The sequence below is a fragment of the Fusarium subglutinans genome, assembly GCF_013396075.1.
Source record: "Fusarium subglutinans strain NRRL 66333 chromosome Unknown NRRL66333_c0000052, whole genome shotgun sequence".
NCBI lineage: Eukaryota > Fungi > Ascomycota > Sordariomycetes > Hypocreales > Nectriaceae > Fusarium > Fusarium subglutinans.
Window position 1 is genome coordinate 19,526 of NW_023502115.1, and position 16,100 is coordinate 35,625.

Sequence of the window (16,100 nt, forward strand, 5' to 3'; positions counted from 1 at the left end):
GCAGGTACCAAACTCCTTAGCCAATCGTATTATCGTGAAAACAAGATGAAGGAAGCATTCCCAAAAGACCCAAGCCTATGCCCACTTACCCAAAAGACTCATTACCACCAGGCCGGCAACCAGACCAGTGCCGGCAAGGATGGTAGTGAGCATGTTGGCGTCAGCGAGCTCAGCCTTGTGGCCATGGCCTCCTGACATCCAGTCTGCAGCCCACATCTCTACAAGCCCAACCCACATGAGGATACCTGCGGAGATGGCATCGAGGGTGCCGATTGCGATGAGAGTAGACTTGTCGTTACCATTAAATTGTTGCAAGACACCGATGCCAATGGCCATGCCGATGGGAGTAATGAAGGCGAAAAGAGAGGCAAGGCCGAGCTTCTTCTTCATGGTCAAACCAGCAGGGGCCGATTCCTCGTTAGGTATCGTCTCAGTGGAAGCAGGGGCCTTGTCAGAATCTTGGGCAGAGGAAGTGTCCTGGGAGACGCGAGCCACGGGCGGGCCGTGAGTATCGTTAAGAGTACCAATGGTGGCGATTCGGCTTCCAAGAGCGATACCTTCAAACATCTGATGGAAAAGAATGACGACGAACAAGGTGAGGAAGTATTCATCACCCGCCACAACGAGCGTCAAGCCGATTACTAGCAGTGGTGTTAGCCAACCACATCGTGAGGTGATGGAGAGGATCACTTACGGAGAGAGTGGAAGAGGATACCCATCTCCATGACAAGAACACTGACAACCTCGGTGGACAACCAAACGCTCTTCTTCTCGGCATCAGAGAGATTGGCTGAAGCCTTTGTCTTTGCAAGAACAATGCGGTTGCCGATGTACTCGACAAGAAAAGAAAGGAAGATGCCAGCCATGACAAGAGCGGACGTCGTAGCTTCATAACCCAGCTCTCCAATACACTGGTTACCGAACATGAGGAATGCATGGGTGTACAGCTAGAGACATTAGTTAGCAATTGTTCGTAAGCGTAGATCACTTCACGTACGTGGACAAAGGCAGTAGAGATTATAATACCAGTTCCAAATTGCTTTAACACAATGAGGACAATGTTGAGTTTGCTGGGCATCATCTTGTGCAGCAGGATGGGGCCAAAGACACCCAGAGCACCCGTGGCTAGGATAACGAAGAGTAGACCAACACGGAGACCAACGTCATAGTCCCTCCTTCGAGGCTGGCATGCAGAGGAGGAGGAACCAGACTCCGACTCGCTGGTTCCAGAATCGCTGTGGCCTGTGCAGTGTCTACATGGATCCATTAACGACTGTTGGTGGTGTGTGTGGAAGTGAAGGAAGCAACTTACTCAACACCAGCATGGAAATGGCAGTGCTCATTCTCAGCTTCTTTGGTGTTTCCAGCTGCGGCTGCAGTTCCGGTGCCACTTGCTTCCGTATGGTCGTGGTCGTGGTCATGATCTTCACCTTCATTTGCGTGGTCCTCTTCTGACTCAGCACCCTCAGCTTGAACAGAAACATCTCCACCGTCAGAGTCTACACAGAACCTAGGACGTGAAAGTTAGTAGGGACGTATGGCAAGGTAGACTTAGTAGTTTACATTTCAGAGCCATGGGAATGGCAGTCAGTGTATTGTGATGGCACGTCTGTGGTTGCAGTAACCTTGACATCTACCAAGTACTCGGTCTCACCAGCGAAACAATATCTGAAAGCGTGTTAGTAAACCGTATCGACCTGCGAGAGGTATTCGCTAACAGTTCAGAGGCATGAAGGTGGCATCCTGTAATAGCAGTTACCTCAGGGCTGGCTGGTGTGGTTGAGGGGGCCTGGGTAGCTCTAGGGGCGATATGGGCAGCAGCAGAGGCCGCAGAGAAGACAAGGCCCCATCTAGCGAGTGACAAAGCGGAAGTGTGCATCTTGAGATTGACCAGTAGGCGAGGGACGGACGGGTAACGGCACGAGATCGACTGTTGAGTGTTGACTACGGCACAAGAGAGCCGAGAGACTGCGTCGAAATTTATGCTTAAATCGCTAGCTTGCGTCTCTTGAAGCCAGTGAACCGGGAAGAGAGAGTCTCGAGTTTGGGAGGGGGAACTTGAAACTGTCCAAAAGGGTTGTTTGAGGAAGACTTTAGGACACTGAGTAAGATAGTTAGGGTAGCAGTGAAGAAAGCTCATATGTATCCGTATAAACCCTTAATAAAAGCGCACAGAACAAGGAGGGAGAGCAAAAGTTAATGTCTCAGCCTCTTGCTCAGAGAAAGTCGTCTCCCCCAGTCGCCATCGACGGGAGAGGCCAATAATCGCAGCCATGATAGAGAAAATAGTGGATTGGCTGAAAGAACCTTGAGGACCTTGATGGCCTCGAGGTGTCTGTGTCAGTGTGTCTGTGTCTGTGTCTGTGTCTGTGCCTGTGTCCACTATGAATCGGTAATAAATTACCATTTTGGGCCTCTAGTGAGAACCCGGATGGTCAATGTCGAGCGTTTAATCCTTGTCGCCAAGACGTGGAATATTCAAGCACAACTTGTTCTTGATGGCACGTGTTGACAATGAATGCCATGGTTTATAGCAGTGTTTCCGTCATGTTCATCTGTAAAGAATTATTAGCTCCAGCTTATAGATTTAGGTTGCGGCTCTTGGCTGTAAAAACCGAAAAATACCCACTTGGCAGAAGTTAAAAACAAGGTTAAAAATGACTCTATTCTCCAGCTTCCACTTGGAGAAAAAGCATCGAATTCGGCCAATACGAACACTGCGAATACAATCTCATTGTTTTCACTCAGCCCATGACTTCTTCGCAGTGAATCTCCATGCAAAGAACTAGTGATTCGCCAGCACACATCACAAATAGTTCGTCTCAATAGTTGCTCGCCTCAAAACGAGAAATGATCACGTACGGCACGATAGAAAGTGATTCCCAAGCCCCCACGGCCCGAGAATCACACCCTTGCCATGTTCGTGATAAGAAGTCTCACTCTCCAGACAACTGTGCAGTGTCGAAGCAATAGCACGGGCCGGCTGACGCTAATCAAACGGGATCTCGAGAATATCCCAGACTCCCAGTAGAGTCGTGGCTGACTGAAAGTTTATCATGGCAACTGAACTGTTAATAGTGCACCTCTGATTGGTTATCACTATGTGTCGATCAATAGTCTCGAGACATTCGAGTCTGCCGTGCCTTTCTTGAGCTGAGGCTGTCTTGTTCTGGTATGGTGGCAGCTCTTCAGCTTAGCCATGCCAGGGGTCCCTGAGCTAGCCGCTGTTGAATTGAACCTTTGACGCGGATCTCGAAAGGAGACTATCTGATGATAAGACTCGTGCGATGTCGATAGCGAGATGCACTGTGAGTTTTGATGGTTCAATATGAAGAAATGGCGATGCATGAGGGCACCTCTCTCTACCTTTCCAATAGAGGCCAGTGCCTGCTGGTTTTTGTGTTAATTGGCCAATCACGAATCACTAAGGCAATTGTTGTGCATGTGAATGAATACCTTAGGTACCCACCTTAGATCTATGCAGTATCAGCGACGGCGTATTTATGCATTTATGCAAGGATTATGCACGACCTAACTTATGTATGCACAGCGATGGTTTCGCGTCACCACTTTAACTGGCCCCCACAAAAACGCGTCTCCCGGCCAATGCGGGAGCTAGTGACGCGACAAGTACAACGTCTCTCAGGCACTTTTACTACGACGAGACCCTTACGTTGATTGACTTTGTATCAGGAGTTTACAAGACAATCAATCGACTTATCATGGCTTCACGACCAGAACTCAAGGTACCTACCGAAAATTAATCTACCTCGGAATATACTCAACTAATTCTATATCTTCAGCTCGATGACGAGGGCGGCTTCATTCGATTCTACAAATCATTACCAGCCGTTAACGAAGACACAATCCGCATCTTTGACCGAGGAGATTGGTATACTTCACATGGCCGAGATGCCACCTATATCGCTAAAACTGTATGATACTTCTGCAATGCCATTATAAACACTGCTAACACCATTTTACAGGTCTACAAGACAACCTCAGTGGTTCGACAACTCGGCCGAAATGACAGCTCCGGACTACCCTCAGTCACCATGACCATGACCGTATTCCGACAATTCCTTCGAGAAGCCCTACTCAAATTGGGAAAGCGAATAGAGATCTGGCAAAGCCCTTCCGGTCGCATGAACTGGCAGTGTATCAAGCAGGCTTCGCCAGGCAACTTACAAGATGTTGAGGATGACCTTGGAGGCCAGATTGAGTCTGCGCCTATGATTCTCGCCGTCAAAATCTCCACAAAGGCATCCGAAGCTCGAAATGTCGGTGTTTGCTTCGCCGATGCCAGCGTCCGCGAGCTTGGCGTAAGCGAATTTCTCGACAACGACCTCTACTCCAACTTTGAGGCACTCCTTATCCAGCTCGGTGTCCGTGAGTGTTTGATACAGATCGACAAGGGTGAAAAGGAGAAGGACCCTGAATTGTCCAAGCTAAAGAAGATTATCGATAATTGCGGTGTGGCTATCGCAGAGAGACCAGCTGGCGACTTTGGTACCCGGGATATTGAACAAGACCTGGCACGTCTGCTCAAAGATGAGCGATCAGCTTCTCTCCTTCCACAGACCGACCTTAAGCTGGCCATGGGATCTGCTGCATCTCTGATCAAGTACCTCGGCGTTCTGCAGGATCCTTCCAACTTTGGCCAATATCAGCTATATCAACACGACCTGGCACATTTCATGAAGCTAGATGCTGCTGCTCTAAAGGCCCTTAACCTTATGCCAGGTCCTCGAGATGGATCCAAAACGATGAGCATCTTTGGTGTACTCAACCACTGCAAGACACCAGTTGGTAGCCGACTCTTGGCGCAGTGGTTGAAGCAGCCTCTGATGAGCAAGACGGAGATTGAGAAGCGTCAACAGTTGGTAGAAGCCTTTTATGTTGATACTGAACTCCGGCAGACACTCCAGGAGGAACATCTTCGTTCCATTCCTGATCTTTACAGGCTTTCAAAACGCTTCCAGCGAGGCAAGGCTAACCTGGAGGACGTCGTCCGCGCGTATCAGGTTGTCATCCGTCTACCTGGCTTTATTGGCACATTCGAAGGTGTCATGGACGAGAGCTATAAAGACCCCCTCGACGAGGCATACACGATCAAGCTTCGCGACCTTTCTGATAGCTTGGGCAAGTTGCAGGACATGGTAGAGCAAACCGTTGATCTCGACGCTCTTGATCGACACGAGTACATCATCAAAGCCGATTTCGATAAAAGCTTACGTATCATCCGAAAGAAACTTGACCAGCTTGATAAGGATATTCGTGCCGAGTTCACGGCTTCGGCTAAAGACCTGGGCCAAGATCCCGACAAGAAGATCTTCCTTGAGACCAGCCACAAGGTGCACGGAGTTTGCATGCGTCTCACACGACAAGAGGCTGGCTGCATTCGAAACAACTCCAAGTATCAAGAGTGTTCGACACAAAAGAACGGTGTTTATTTCACGACCAAGAAGTTGCAGGCTTATCGTCGCGAGTATGATCAGCTATCTCAGAACTACAACAGAACACAAAGCAGTCTCGTCCACGAAGTCGTCCAAGTTGCTTCATCCTACTGTCCAGTTCTAGAGCGCCTAGCTGGTGTTCTTGCCCACCTTGACGTAATCGTTTCCCTTTCCCACGCCTCAGTCCATGCCCCTGAGTCGTACGTCCGACCCAAGATCCACGCTCGTGGAGAGGGCCAGACGATACTTCGCGAAGCTCGCCATCCTTGTATGGAACTCCAGGACGATGTTCAGTTCATCACGAACGATATTGAGCTTACTCGTGACAAGTCGTCTTTCCTCATCATTACCGGCCCCAATATGGGCGGTAAGTCAACCTACATCCGACAGACGGGTGTCATTGCGCTCATGGCACAGGTTGGGTGTTTCGTGCCTTGCGCAGAAGCCGAGTTGACCATTTATGACTCCATATTGGCACGTGTAGGTGCTAGCGATTCGCAGCTCAAGGGTGTCTCGACCTTTATGGCTGAGATGCTTGAGACTGCCAACATCCTTAAGTCAGCTACAGCAGAGTCCTTGATCATTATTGACGAACTTGGACGTGGCACATCGACATATGACGGATTCGGTCTTGCGTGGGCTATTTCAGAGCACATCGTGAAGGAGATCGGCTGCTCTGCCATGTTTGCCACTCACTTCCACGAACTCACAGCTCTCGCCGACCAGTATCCGCAAGTGCAGAACCTCCACGTTACGGCGCACATCGGTGGCACTAGCGCAGCAGCGGCTTCAGAAGCGGATGCGAAGCGCGAAGTGACGTTGCTGTACAAGGTCGCACCAGGTGTGTGCGACCAGAGTTTCGGCATCCACGTCGCCGAGCTAGTTCGCTTCCCGGACAAGGTTGTCCGTATGGCCAAACGCAAGGCAGACGAGCTCGAGGACTTTACTACCAAGCACGAAGATCTAGCACTGCAGTACAGCAAGCAAGACGTTGAGACGGGCAGTGCCATGCTCAAGCGAGTCTTGGTGGAGTGGAAGGATAAGGTCAAGGCAGGGAATATGAGCCGCGAGGAGCAAGTCGCTGCCTTGAAAGAGCTTGTTGGGGCAAATGCTGAGCTGCAGGCGAACCCTTTCTTTCAGTCAGTCAAGGCTCTGTAGCTGTAAAAAGCAGTCATCTTGGTTAGAGCGATATAGCACGGTGATGGGTCGGTTTGGCAACGGGGCGTTCAGGAAGTCGGAATTAATTATGGGAATACTACGAGAGCGTTTGAACTAGTCAGGAAACTGGCCTAGCTTAGGTAGTTGGAGAACATAGTCGCCGTCAGTTAGCTACTTGTCTGGCGAATCACAAGCTATGATTGAGTTGACCAATACTTGTAGTAGTGATAGATGAAGGCTAGTCATTTTTTCGAACTTACACTCTCGTGCTGGCCTAAGTTTCTGTTGTGTTGGTGACAGTATCAGAAGTGGCCTTTGTATTAGTGCTTGCTTGCGGCTGACCCTTTGATATCTCAACAGAAGCATGCTTGTTTCATCGGCGTGACTCACTCTCCCTATTGGCCAAAGAACTTATACCGATGTTCTCTTCATTCTACCTAAATCGCAACTTCAACCTTTCACCAACCGCAATTATGCCACCCATAACAATCCGCCCAGCAACGCCCGACGACATCCCCCAAATGCTCGCTGTCTTCTTCTCCGCATTCTCTTCCTCGCCTCTAAACAAGCGTTGTTTTCCCCCATCATCTCCTGATGTCCAAGCCTTTCAAACCTCATTTCTCCAAACCAACATCGACGACAAGGATGACAATTTCATGCTCGTCGCAGAGGACGATTCTGAAATCCTCGGCTGGGCGCGCTGGGTTCGCAGAGAGAACCCACCGCTGTCGGGGAAGCAGATCGACCCTTGTACGTTTCCTGCTTCAGGAGACCAAGCGACCGCGGCGAATTTCTTTCAGAGGAATGCTGATGAGACTTTCAAATATGTCGCTGGTGAGAGGCATTGGTTCCTGAGCACGATCGCCACTGCGAAAGAAGCACAGCGACGGGGCGTAGGATCTGCGTTAATGAGATTTGGTGTCGAGAGAGCCGACCAAGAAGGGTGGATGTCTTATTTGAATAGCTCTGGCGAAGGAAGGGGCCTGTATGAGAAGTTTGGGTTCAAGGTCGTTGGAACAAGTGAGTTCCCTGATCTAGGCATGATGCAGTATCATATGAAGAGAGAAGCAGTTTAGAATTGAGTGTTACATGAGAACTATTTTGAACGATTCGTATTGCATAACTATGGAAATTCGTAAAGCGATGAGAAGAAATAGGAAAGCCGTAACATCTTGTTAACATGATAACCGAACCGTCCAGCAACGCCCACCGTCTTATTTTTGTTGAATTTATTTCATCTATTCGTTTCCGTCTAGAAATCTTTGGTACCGTGAAGGGATATCCAGCGATGGGCTGCATCCGCTTCTCCTTGACCTGTAAAATGTTTCTATGTCCGTCTATCGAGAGACAAGGCCGTCGGTGACCTTCTTCCAAAGGCCATTGCGCTTCCAGGTCCAGTTCTTAAGGAAGGGAGGGTCCATGCCTGTCTCAAAGGCCTCGTTGCGGGCCTGGATCTGTGCATTGAGGAGAGCCTGGCGGGCCGAGGCGCCCCGGTTGTGGAGTTGAGGCATGCGGTCGATGGCATCCATAGCCAAACTGAAACGATCAGTCTGGTTACGAATAGCAAGCTCGAGAGGCGTGTCGATGTTGCCCTTCTCCTTGTAACCGCGAACGTGGAGGTTGCGGCTACCAGGACGCTTGTATGTCAGGCGGTGCACCATCCAGGGGTAGCTGTGGAAGTTGAAGATGACAGGAGTGTCATCAGTGAAGAGGCTGGTCCACTCAGTGTCGGGAAGACCGTGGGGGTGGTCGCTGGGGTGGATCAGCTTGAAGAGATCGACAACGTTGACGCATCGAATCTTGAGCTCAGGGAAGTGCTCAAGCAGGAGATCAATGGCGGCCAAAGACTCGTGAGTGCTGATGTCACCGCAAGAGGCCATGACCAGGTCGGGATCCTGTCCAGCATCGGTGGAGAACTGAGGCCAGATACCAATACCCTTGGTGCAGTGCTCGATGGCAGCGTCCATGGAGAGGTACTGAAGATGCTCCTGCTTATCAGAAACAACAACGTTGACGTAGTTGACTGATCGGAGACAGTGGTCCATGACTGTGACAAGTTAGTCAAGATCAGACTAAAATCGCGAGTTATACATACCAGAAAGCAGGCAGTTGCCATCGGGAGGAAGATAGATGCGGACAACCTCGGGGCTCTTGTTGGCGACAACGTCGAGGAAACCGGGATCTTGGTGAGTGAAACCGTTGTGGTCCTGACGCCAGACAACGGCAGTCAGGAGGATGTTGAGAGAGGCAACCTTGGCACGCCACTCGACCTCGAGACACTTCTCAATCCACTTGCAGTGCTATAGGAATAGTCAGTAAGAGTAACATTAGGATAAATCATGTTGCATACCTGGTTGACCATGGAGTCAATAACGTGGATGAAAGGCTCGTAACTGTTGAGAAGACCGTGACGACCACTGAGGAGGTAACCCTCGAGCCAACCTTCACAGTTATGCTCAGAAAGCATCTCAACAACACGGCCAGCCTTAGCAAGGTTACCACCGTTGGAATCCTCCTCAAAGTACTCGCCCATCCAGACCTTCTTTCCGGCAGCGTAGACACCGCCAAGCTTGTTAGACTCAGTCTCATCAGGACCAAAGAGACGGAAGTTTGTCTGGTTCTCAGCAATGACATCCTTGAGGAAGACAGCCATGTTGGTCATGCTAGCGTTCATGACATTTCCGGGGCTGTCAACCTTGATGGCGTAGTCTTTGAAGTTGGGCATTCTCAACGGCTTCCTAAGCGCACCACCGTTGGCGACGGGGTTGGCGCTCATTCGTCGGTTACCTTCAGGCACAAGAGAACGAAGAGAGGCAATGGGCGCGCCAGACTCGTCAAATAGACGATCGGGCTCGTAGCTTCGCATCCAATCCTCAAGGACCTTGAGGTGAGCAGGGTTTGTGGCGGGGTCTGAGATGGGGACCTGGTGAGCTCGCCAGTAACCCTCCAGGTAGTTATCGTCAACCTTGCGAGGGGCAGTCCAGCCCTTGGGACTTCGGAGAACAATCATGGGCCATAAAGGTCGCTTGGCCTCGCCAGACTCACGAGCCTCCTTCTGGATCTTCCGAATCTCGTCCACGCAGTGCTCGAGAGTAGCAGCCATAGCTTGGTGCATAGTCTCAACATCGTCACCCTCAACAAAGTATGGCTGCCAGCCATAACCGATGAAGAGGCATTCGAGTTCTCGGTGTGAGATTCGAGCAAGGACTGTGGGGTTGTTGATCTTGTAACCGTTGAGGTGAAGAACAGGGAGGACAGCACCGTCAACAATTGGGTTGAGGAACTTGTTGCTGTGCCAGGCGGTAGCCAGAGGACCAGTCTCGGCCTCACCATCACCGACCATAGTAAGAGCAATCAAGTCGGGGTTATCGAAGACAACACCAAAAGCATGCGAGATGGAGTAACCCAGCTCACCACCCTCGTGGAGAGATCCAGGGGTTTCTGGAGTAGCATGAGAGCCAATTCCGCCGGGGAACGAAAAGCTCTTGAAGAACTTTTGCATGCCCTCAGCATCTTGAGTCTTGTCAGGGTACACTTCGGTGTAGACACCCTCCAGGTAAGACTGAGACAGGACAGCGGGGGCACCATGTCCGGGACCAGAGATGAAGAGAGCGTCCAGATCGTGCTTCTTGATCAGACGATTAAAGTGCATGTATGTGAAGATTTGGCCGGGGGCAGAGCCAAAGTGACCAAGCAATCGAAGCTTGAGATGATCGGCTTTGAGGGGTTCTCGAAGAAGAGGATTCTCCTTGAGGTAGATCATACCTAAGGAGAGGTAGCAGCTGGCCTTGAAGAAGTCATTGTACAGCTGGATCTCCTCTTTGGAGAGAGGCTCGCCCTTGACAGTTGAGCGGGCAATGCCGTAGGGCGAGATAGATTTAACTTCCTCAGTCATTGGGGGTTGGGTGATTAGGATATATGTATATATAAGTGATGAAGTTGTAAGAGTTGAACTCTTGGGATGAGAGATGAGAAGAAAAGAACAAAGGAGAGAACTCTATACGCAGAGCTTCCAAGACTTCTTATATGAGAAAGCTGAAAGGGCTGCCAAGGAAAGAGGAGCAGAGAGGTAGGTATAGAGCATAACGGGGAGTGCGGTGAGAGAACGCCAAAGGGAAAGGAAAGGCTATGCTATGCTGTACTATTCCTACCTGCTACATGCTACGACATGTAGGTACATACTATACCAGGCTTAGTTTGAAGTCTTCGCCGCAGATTGGGTAGGGTAACGTAAACCCATGGCCCATGGAGCTACTACGTATGGGTAGACGGCCGTTGACGAGATCAGCAGAGGTTACAGCAGGATGGTGATCCAATTGGAGTACGAGGGAGATGGGATAGGTTTTCTGCACGGCTGAGGGCGAGGGCGAGGGCGAGGGCGTGGGTGTAGATTACCACAGTCACGGATTGGATGGCACGTAGTACCCGTAGGAGGTTGCTGGGCTGGGCTGGGCGGCTCAAAGTTCAGACACAAAGATGGGTAATGAGATGAGCGATGGGCAAGATAGTGGCGTGCGTGGGGGACGTTCCCAATTGCCTAACTTAACCTACCCTGCCTATTCAGAAGAGGCATAAGGAGCGGAAGAGAGCAAGGAAGACGGACCGGACAGGACAGACTCTCAGTGGAATGGGATGGGACGGGGAGCGAAGTGGTCTGCCTTGGAGGACATCGATATCTCGTCCTCCGCCGGCGGCACAGAAGGGGAGATCGGTATAGGTACCCAAGTAAGGTTGGCTAGCTCGTTAGCTCTTGGTTCTTGTTGGCAGATATCAGCCAAGAACGAGTCAAAGGTGGATAGCTTTGACACGTTCTGGAGCTTCGGATGGTGACGATGGATGGATGTTGACGGTCGTTGCAAAAAGTGGTCTGATGTATCTTTGTATCTCGATATATTTTGCAGCCACCAAAACGGGAATGGCATTGCTAGCGCCACCTCCCGCTGTAGGTACAGTATGTATACCTAGGTAGTATTCCCCTTGTGTTACCGAACTCGTGCTGTGAGAGGTGCTGAGGATTGTAATCGTAATCACTACCAAAGTCAATCGCAGAGTCAAATTGCTCAAAGTGCTGATGGCCTTGGCAGAGCTAACGAAGGAGGTTCTAGCATAATAGCATAGCATAGCATAGCATAGCATAGCATAGCATAGCAAACAGAGTACTACTGCATAGTATCGAATCGTTTCGTAACCGTTGATTCGCGGGGATAAATTGAGAACAGGCTCGCAGGTTGAAACAGACAGTGCCCAGCCCAGGGCCTCAAGGCTCAGAATGTGGCATGTTAGCTAGTCGGGCCTTATTTCACGTCGACAGTCGTTTTCTGACTATCAGTAGCATATTCAATAGGCAAGCTACTTGATTTTCCAGGTCACAGATGGCCACGCAGGACATGCTTGACATCTGACGGGCAGGGGACGAAGCTGGAGAATGGGGAGCTTTGATTGGGGCCCCAGGGGGGAAGGAAGAGAGTTGACAGGGGTGTAATGATTTAATGGATCATGATGGATGATGAGGAGGAGGAGGAGGAGGAGGAGGAGGATGATGATGAAGAGAAGAATCAGTGGGAGGACCCGGCCGCTGGTGGAGCCCCGCTTGCGGTTTAGACGGCTGCGGGTGCCGGAGGTACACGGGCTTAGTCAGTCTGTACTTTAACATTCACCTGAATCATTGGGTAAAATAAAGTACCCGTCTCCCTCCACCATGTATCTTCTGTGGCTGATCCAACTAACATCTGATGTTTGAACACCTCAAGGACTGATATCATGATACTTGTTACCCTAGCCTCAATTTTACGAGAATGTCCTTCTTCCAATTTTTCTCATGATGGCATCTCATATCGGGTCGGTAGCAGCTCACCCGACGTGTTTGGTGGCCTGAAATGCAACGCAAATTGGCCGTCTACCAGCCGATTGGGTTCCCATCCAAAGATTGGGGATTGTCAAGAGTCAGTTTGTGGCATGCTTTGTGAGTTATGATAATTCCTGCGTATTGTTTTACTGGAAAGGAAATTTCTCCTGTGTTGGTTGTACTGTACTGTACAGTACTGTAGGGTTACGCTGTCGGACCTGTGTGACCTGTCCGAGATGCATACATACTTACCTTGGGTCATGAGTGAGTCCCCAACTTCTGAGGTCATACACAAACCCTTTTGTCTCTCTCGACGATGATGGTCAATCATTTCTCCATAGCCTCAATATTCGACTTGACCAACAAGGGCCTCTCCTGGCCCTGAGCGTTCCGGGGAAGATATATCCACTTACTCCGTACGCGTCTCACCAAGCTCTTCCTCTTCTCCTCTCTATGCACACACGCCCTTCAAGGATGGATGGATGCAAGCAAACTCATGGTGGACCTTTTGGTTTTGACTTTGACCTCTCTCTGTCTGTATCCTCCATTTTATCCGACGTGACCGCATGCATCGTCCGTACAGCTCAGAAGTTGATGCCAATCTAGACAGTCTAGTCCGTCTCATGCATGCACGACACCCGCTTTGCCCTGATCTGATATTACGTCTCCCGCTAAGAAGCGATCCGCAAAGGATCCAATTCGAGTCTTACATACAGTACCCATCAGTGGAAAGCTCGGCCAAATCCAACAAGCTTGAGATTTCGATGCCGATCAATTGAGAACCAGCATTTGCCATGAGGTAGTGAACCGCTTTGAGTAGAGGGAGAGAGCTTAGCTAGCTACCCCTCATCTCGTTGGTAGGATCGATCACAAGCCGAAGTATCCTCCCTCTCCCGCCGGATCCGACTGTTATTAGTTCAGCCACAGAGCATTAGAAGTACGTATGTACAAAAATATCAGGGGAACGGAGATCGTAGTAATGGGCAACTTGGCGACAATCCTGTTCTGGCTGGTATTCTTCCATCGCGTTGTTTCCAAGATGCTGCTTCGGGTAATCTAAGCGTGGTGTTGAAGATCTGTATGTCGTTCAAGGGCTGATGCTATAGAAAGCGGCCATGGCTCATCATGCAGACCCCGAAACGTCCAAGATGCCGATCTCGCTCAATTTTCTACAACAGACACACTCGTCAACTGTCTTTTGCCCAAGGATGTCACAACCAATTGGGCTTCCTCAACCCTTGCTCCCTGTCCCTGTCAGACTTCCACATCATGATGGGGGCTACTCCGTACATACTGTCTGTACATGGGGAAAGTTGAGCGATGAGCATTTTTGTCTGGTCCAGGCGGTTTCTTCGAGAAATGGTGTTTTTCCAGAGACAAAAGGTGTCTCTGTAATTGCTAGTTAGTATCAGTCAGCAATGACGAAGAGAGGGTCAGGGTTTCAGCCAAATTTATTGCACGTCGTGAGGCTCGAATCACATGCTTGATATCATATCAGATCATATCATGCCATGCAAGTACGTATCGAGACCAGGTGCATCAATGTGCAACGCAGTGTACCATGATAGATAACTTATAACAACTCATTTACCCTATGCTCAGGGAGGGAGGGACCTTTACCAACGATTGAGTATCCAGATCCGCGGCGGAAAAAGCAAGCACATGTTACCAAAGATCTGTAAAACAATCGCCAACCCCCGCATTCTCTGTCAACTATAAAATGTTGTCTAAATGATATCCATGGTCCTGGAACTTAACGGCCCTTTTGAGGATATCAGACATAACCGACATTTGGGCCTGGAAGAAATCGCATGATCACTCACTACGGTGCTCGTCATACATACAGTACCTACCCAACTGCAACCCCTTATTAACCCACGCGGCAATTAGGTATTGAGTTGGAATGGATTGGATGGAATGTAAACCACACGTTTTTTTGTCTTTGGCTCAACTCCTCCAATGATTTAGATGGCTCACCAAACCCTGACGTAACGTAACGTGCCCCCCCGCGTTGTTAGTTGACTTTTTGCTTTTATATATCCCACCCATCTCCCTCTTCAATATTTGACAGTAAAGAACCATCATCCTCTCGATCGAGCTGTCCCAAAAGAGACGAATAAAACATCATCAGAAGAAAGGAGAACACACAAAATTCATCATGAACCCAATTGTTGCCATTGCGCATCGTCCAGAGACGCCAAAACCTGACCCGCCGATTCCCAATGAGCCAGACAATGGCGAAGGCGATGGTATTACAGACTTTCTGCACTAAATGAAGTATGAAATGAATATTTGAGATAAATGAGTGTACCTTACGGTAGGTTCTCTGATGATACTCACTATTTTTCGACTCATCAGAAATGGTTAGCACGAAACGAAACGAAACGATGCTCTCTATATGGCGTTTTTGATCAATTATCCCCTTGTAAACACAACTGTACGAGAATGCATCGCGATCACATTATTTTCCCCGTTTTTAGTATATGAGCGAAACACGAGGCTCATTGTCGGTGATGAGACTTTCTCTCCTTGTTCTTTTTCTTACGAGTCGTTGAGCCTGGGAACTTGAGCATATGAGTTTGAGGTCAGAGACCACCAAAGGGCGTGACACAGATTGAGTATGAGTATTGATATCACCAAGAATGACACGAGTGCAACTGGAAATAAGATTCTCCAGCAAAGGCAGCTTAGCAAATGATTTTGCGCAATATCATTATATTAGGGAAACAGCGTTATCATCTGTTTTAGAAGTACGCCTCCGTAACCGTCCCATTAAACTGCTTTACCGGCATTTACGCCATAGAATAAAGCCAATAGCATACGTCATTTCATTCAACCTCGCTGGATAACTCGGGGCTTCTTCTCCATCATCGCAACAACATCAGAAGCGCCCAGAATCAGCTTTTTCTTTGTGACTTACTCAAAATTGGAACTTTTACGCTCATTCATCTTGCCAACCGAGAGACATCACAGAAACGTGTTGAGGCAGCAATTAAGGCATCATCATGAGCGACGCTTCCAACCAACCAGCCCGCCCGGGATCTCTCACACCCGAGATGATAGAATTCGCAAGCAGGATGTACGATGCGGCGAGAAAGGGAGACGTGGCTACGTTTGAGCAGGCTCTTCCAGCCGGCCTACCTCCAAATCTGACAAACGACAAAGGCGATACTCTGGTATGTCCATGACACTCGAGTATACCTCGAGCATTACCTCTTCAAGCAGCCTGCGCTGACAACCCAAGCTGATGCTCGCTGCGTATCATGGCCATGCCGACTTAGTCAAGGTTCTCATTCAACATGGTGCGGACCCTAATCGCCTCAATGACCGAGGGCAGAGCCCTCTCGCTGGGGCAGTGTTCAAGAAGGAAGATGCAGTAATCCAAGTGAGTCATTCTCTGAAGTTGTTCCGGATCAAAATGTATTTTAGAGGGGAACTGAATCCAAGTACTAATACCAAAATCAAGGAGTTGCTAGATGGTGGCGCTGATCCTGAATACGGACAGCCAAGTGCTGCTGAGTGCATCGCAATGTTCAAACAGGAGGAAACTTGGAAGTCGAAATTTGATGCTGCCCCCGGCAAAGGACAGGCTGGGAAGACAAGGGATGCCGAGGGCAAAAAGTGAAGGTCTAGGGACGAAA

General features: G+C 49.5%; 5 protein-coding genes across 5 annotated transcripts; 3 read left to right on the forward strand and 2 right to left on the reverse strand.

The window, feature by feature from the left end:
- Positions 1–75: 75 nt before the first annotated feature.
- On the reverse strand, positions 76–1,879 carry FSUBG_5340 (zinc transporter; the record flags this gene model as incomplete). Its single annotated transcript, XM_036683426.1, has 6 exons — positions 76–641; positions 695–947; positions 998–1,235; positions 1,313–1,510; positions 1,564–1,668; positions 1,719–1,879. 6 exons carry the CDS (start codon positions 1,877–1,879, stop codon positions 76–78), a joined length of 1,521 nt encoding a protein of 506 aa, XP_036539051.1.
- A 1,843-nt stretch (positions 1,880–3,722) lies between these two features.
- On the forward strand, positions 3,723–6,614 carry FSUBG_5341 (DNA mismatch repair msh-2; the record flags this gene model as incomplete). The annotated part of the gene is made up of 3 exons (XM_036683427.1): positions 3,723–3,746; positions 3,804–3,935; positions 3,987–6,614. 3 exons carry the CDS (start codon positions 3,723–3,725, stop codon positions 6,612–6,614), a joined length of 2,784 nt encoding a protein of 927 aa, XP_036539052.1.
- Positions 6,615–7,087: 473 nt separating this feature from the next.
- FSUBG_5342 (puromycin n-acetyltransferase) lies at positions 7,088–7,690 on the forward strand (the record flags this gene model as incomplete). Its single annotated transcript, XM_036683428.1, has 1 exon — positions 7,088–7,690. The coding sequence occupies one exon, from the start codon at positions 7,088–7,090 to the stop codon at positions 7,688–7,690; it is 603 nt and encodes a 200-aa protein (XP_036539053.1).
- Positions 7,691–7,951: 261 nt separating this feature from the next.
- FSUBG_5343 (xylulose-5-phosphate phosphoketolase) lies at positions 7,952–10,509 on the reverse strand (the record flags this gene model as incomplete). Its single annotated transcript, XM_036683429.1, has 3 exons — positions 7,952–8,661; positions 8,710–8,914; positions 8,965–10,509. 3 exons carry the CDS (start codon positions 10,507–10,509, stop codon positions 7,952–7,954), a joined length of 2,460 nt encoding a protein of 819 aa, XP_036539054.1.
- Positions 10,510–15,464: 4,955 nt separating this feature from the next.
- On the forward strand, positions 15,465–16,084 carry FSUBG_5344 (ankyrin; the record flags this gene model as incomplete). Its single annotated transcript, XM_036683430.1, has 3 exons — positions 15,465–15,635; positions 15,704–15,844; positions 15,929–16,084. The coding sequence occupies 3 exons, from the start codon at positions 15,465–15,467 to the stop codon at positions 16,082–16,084; spliced, it is 468 nt and encodes a 155-aa protein (XP_036539055.1).
- Positions 16,085–16,100: the final 16 nt, after the last annotated feature.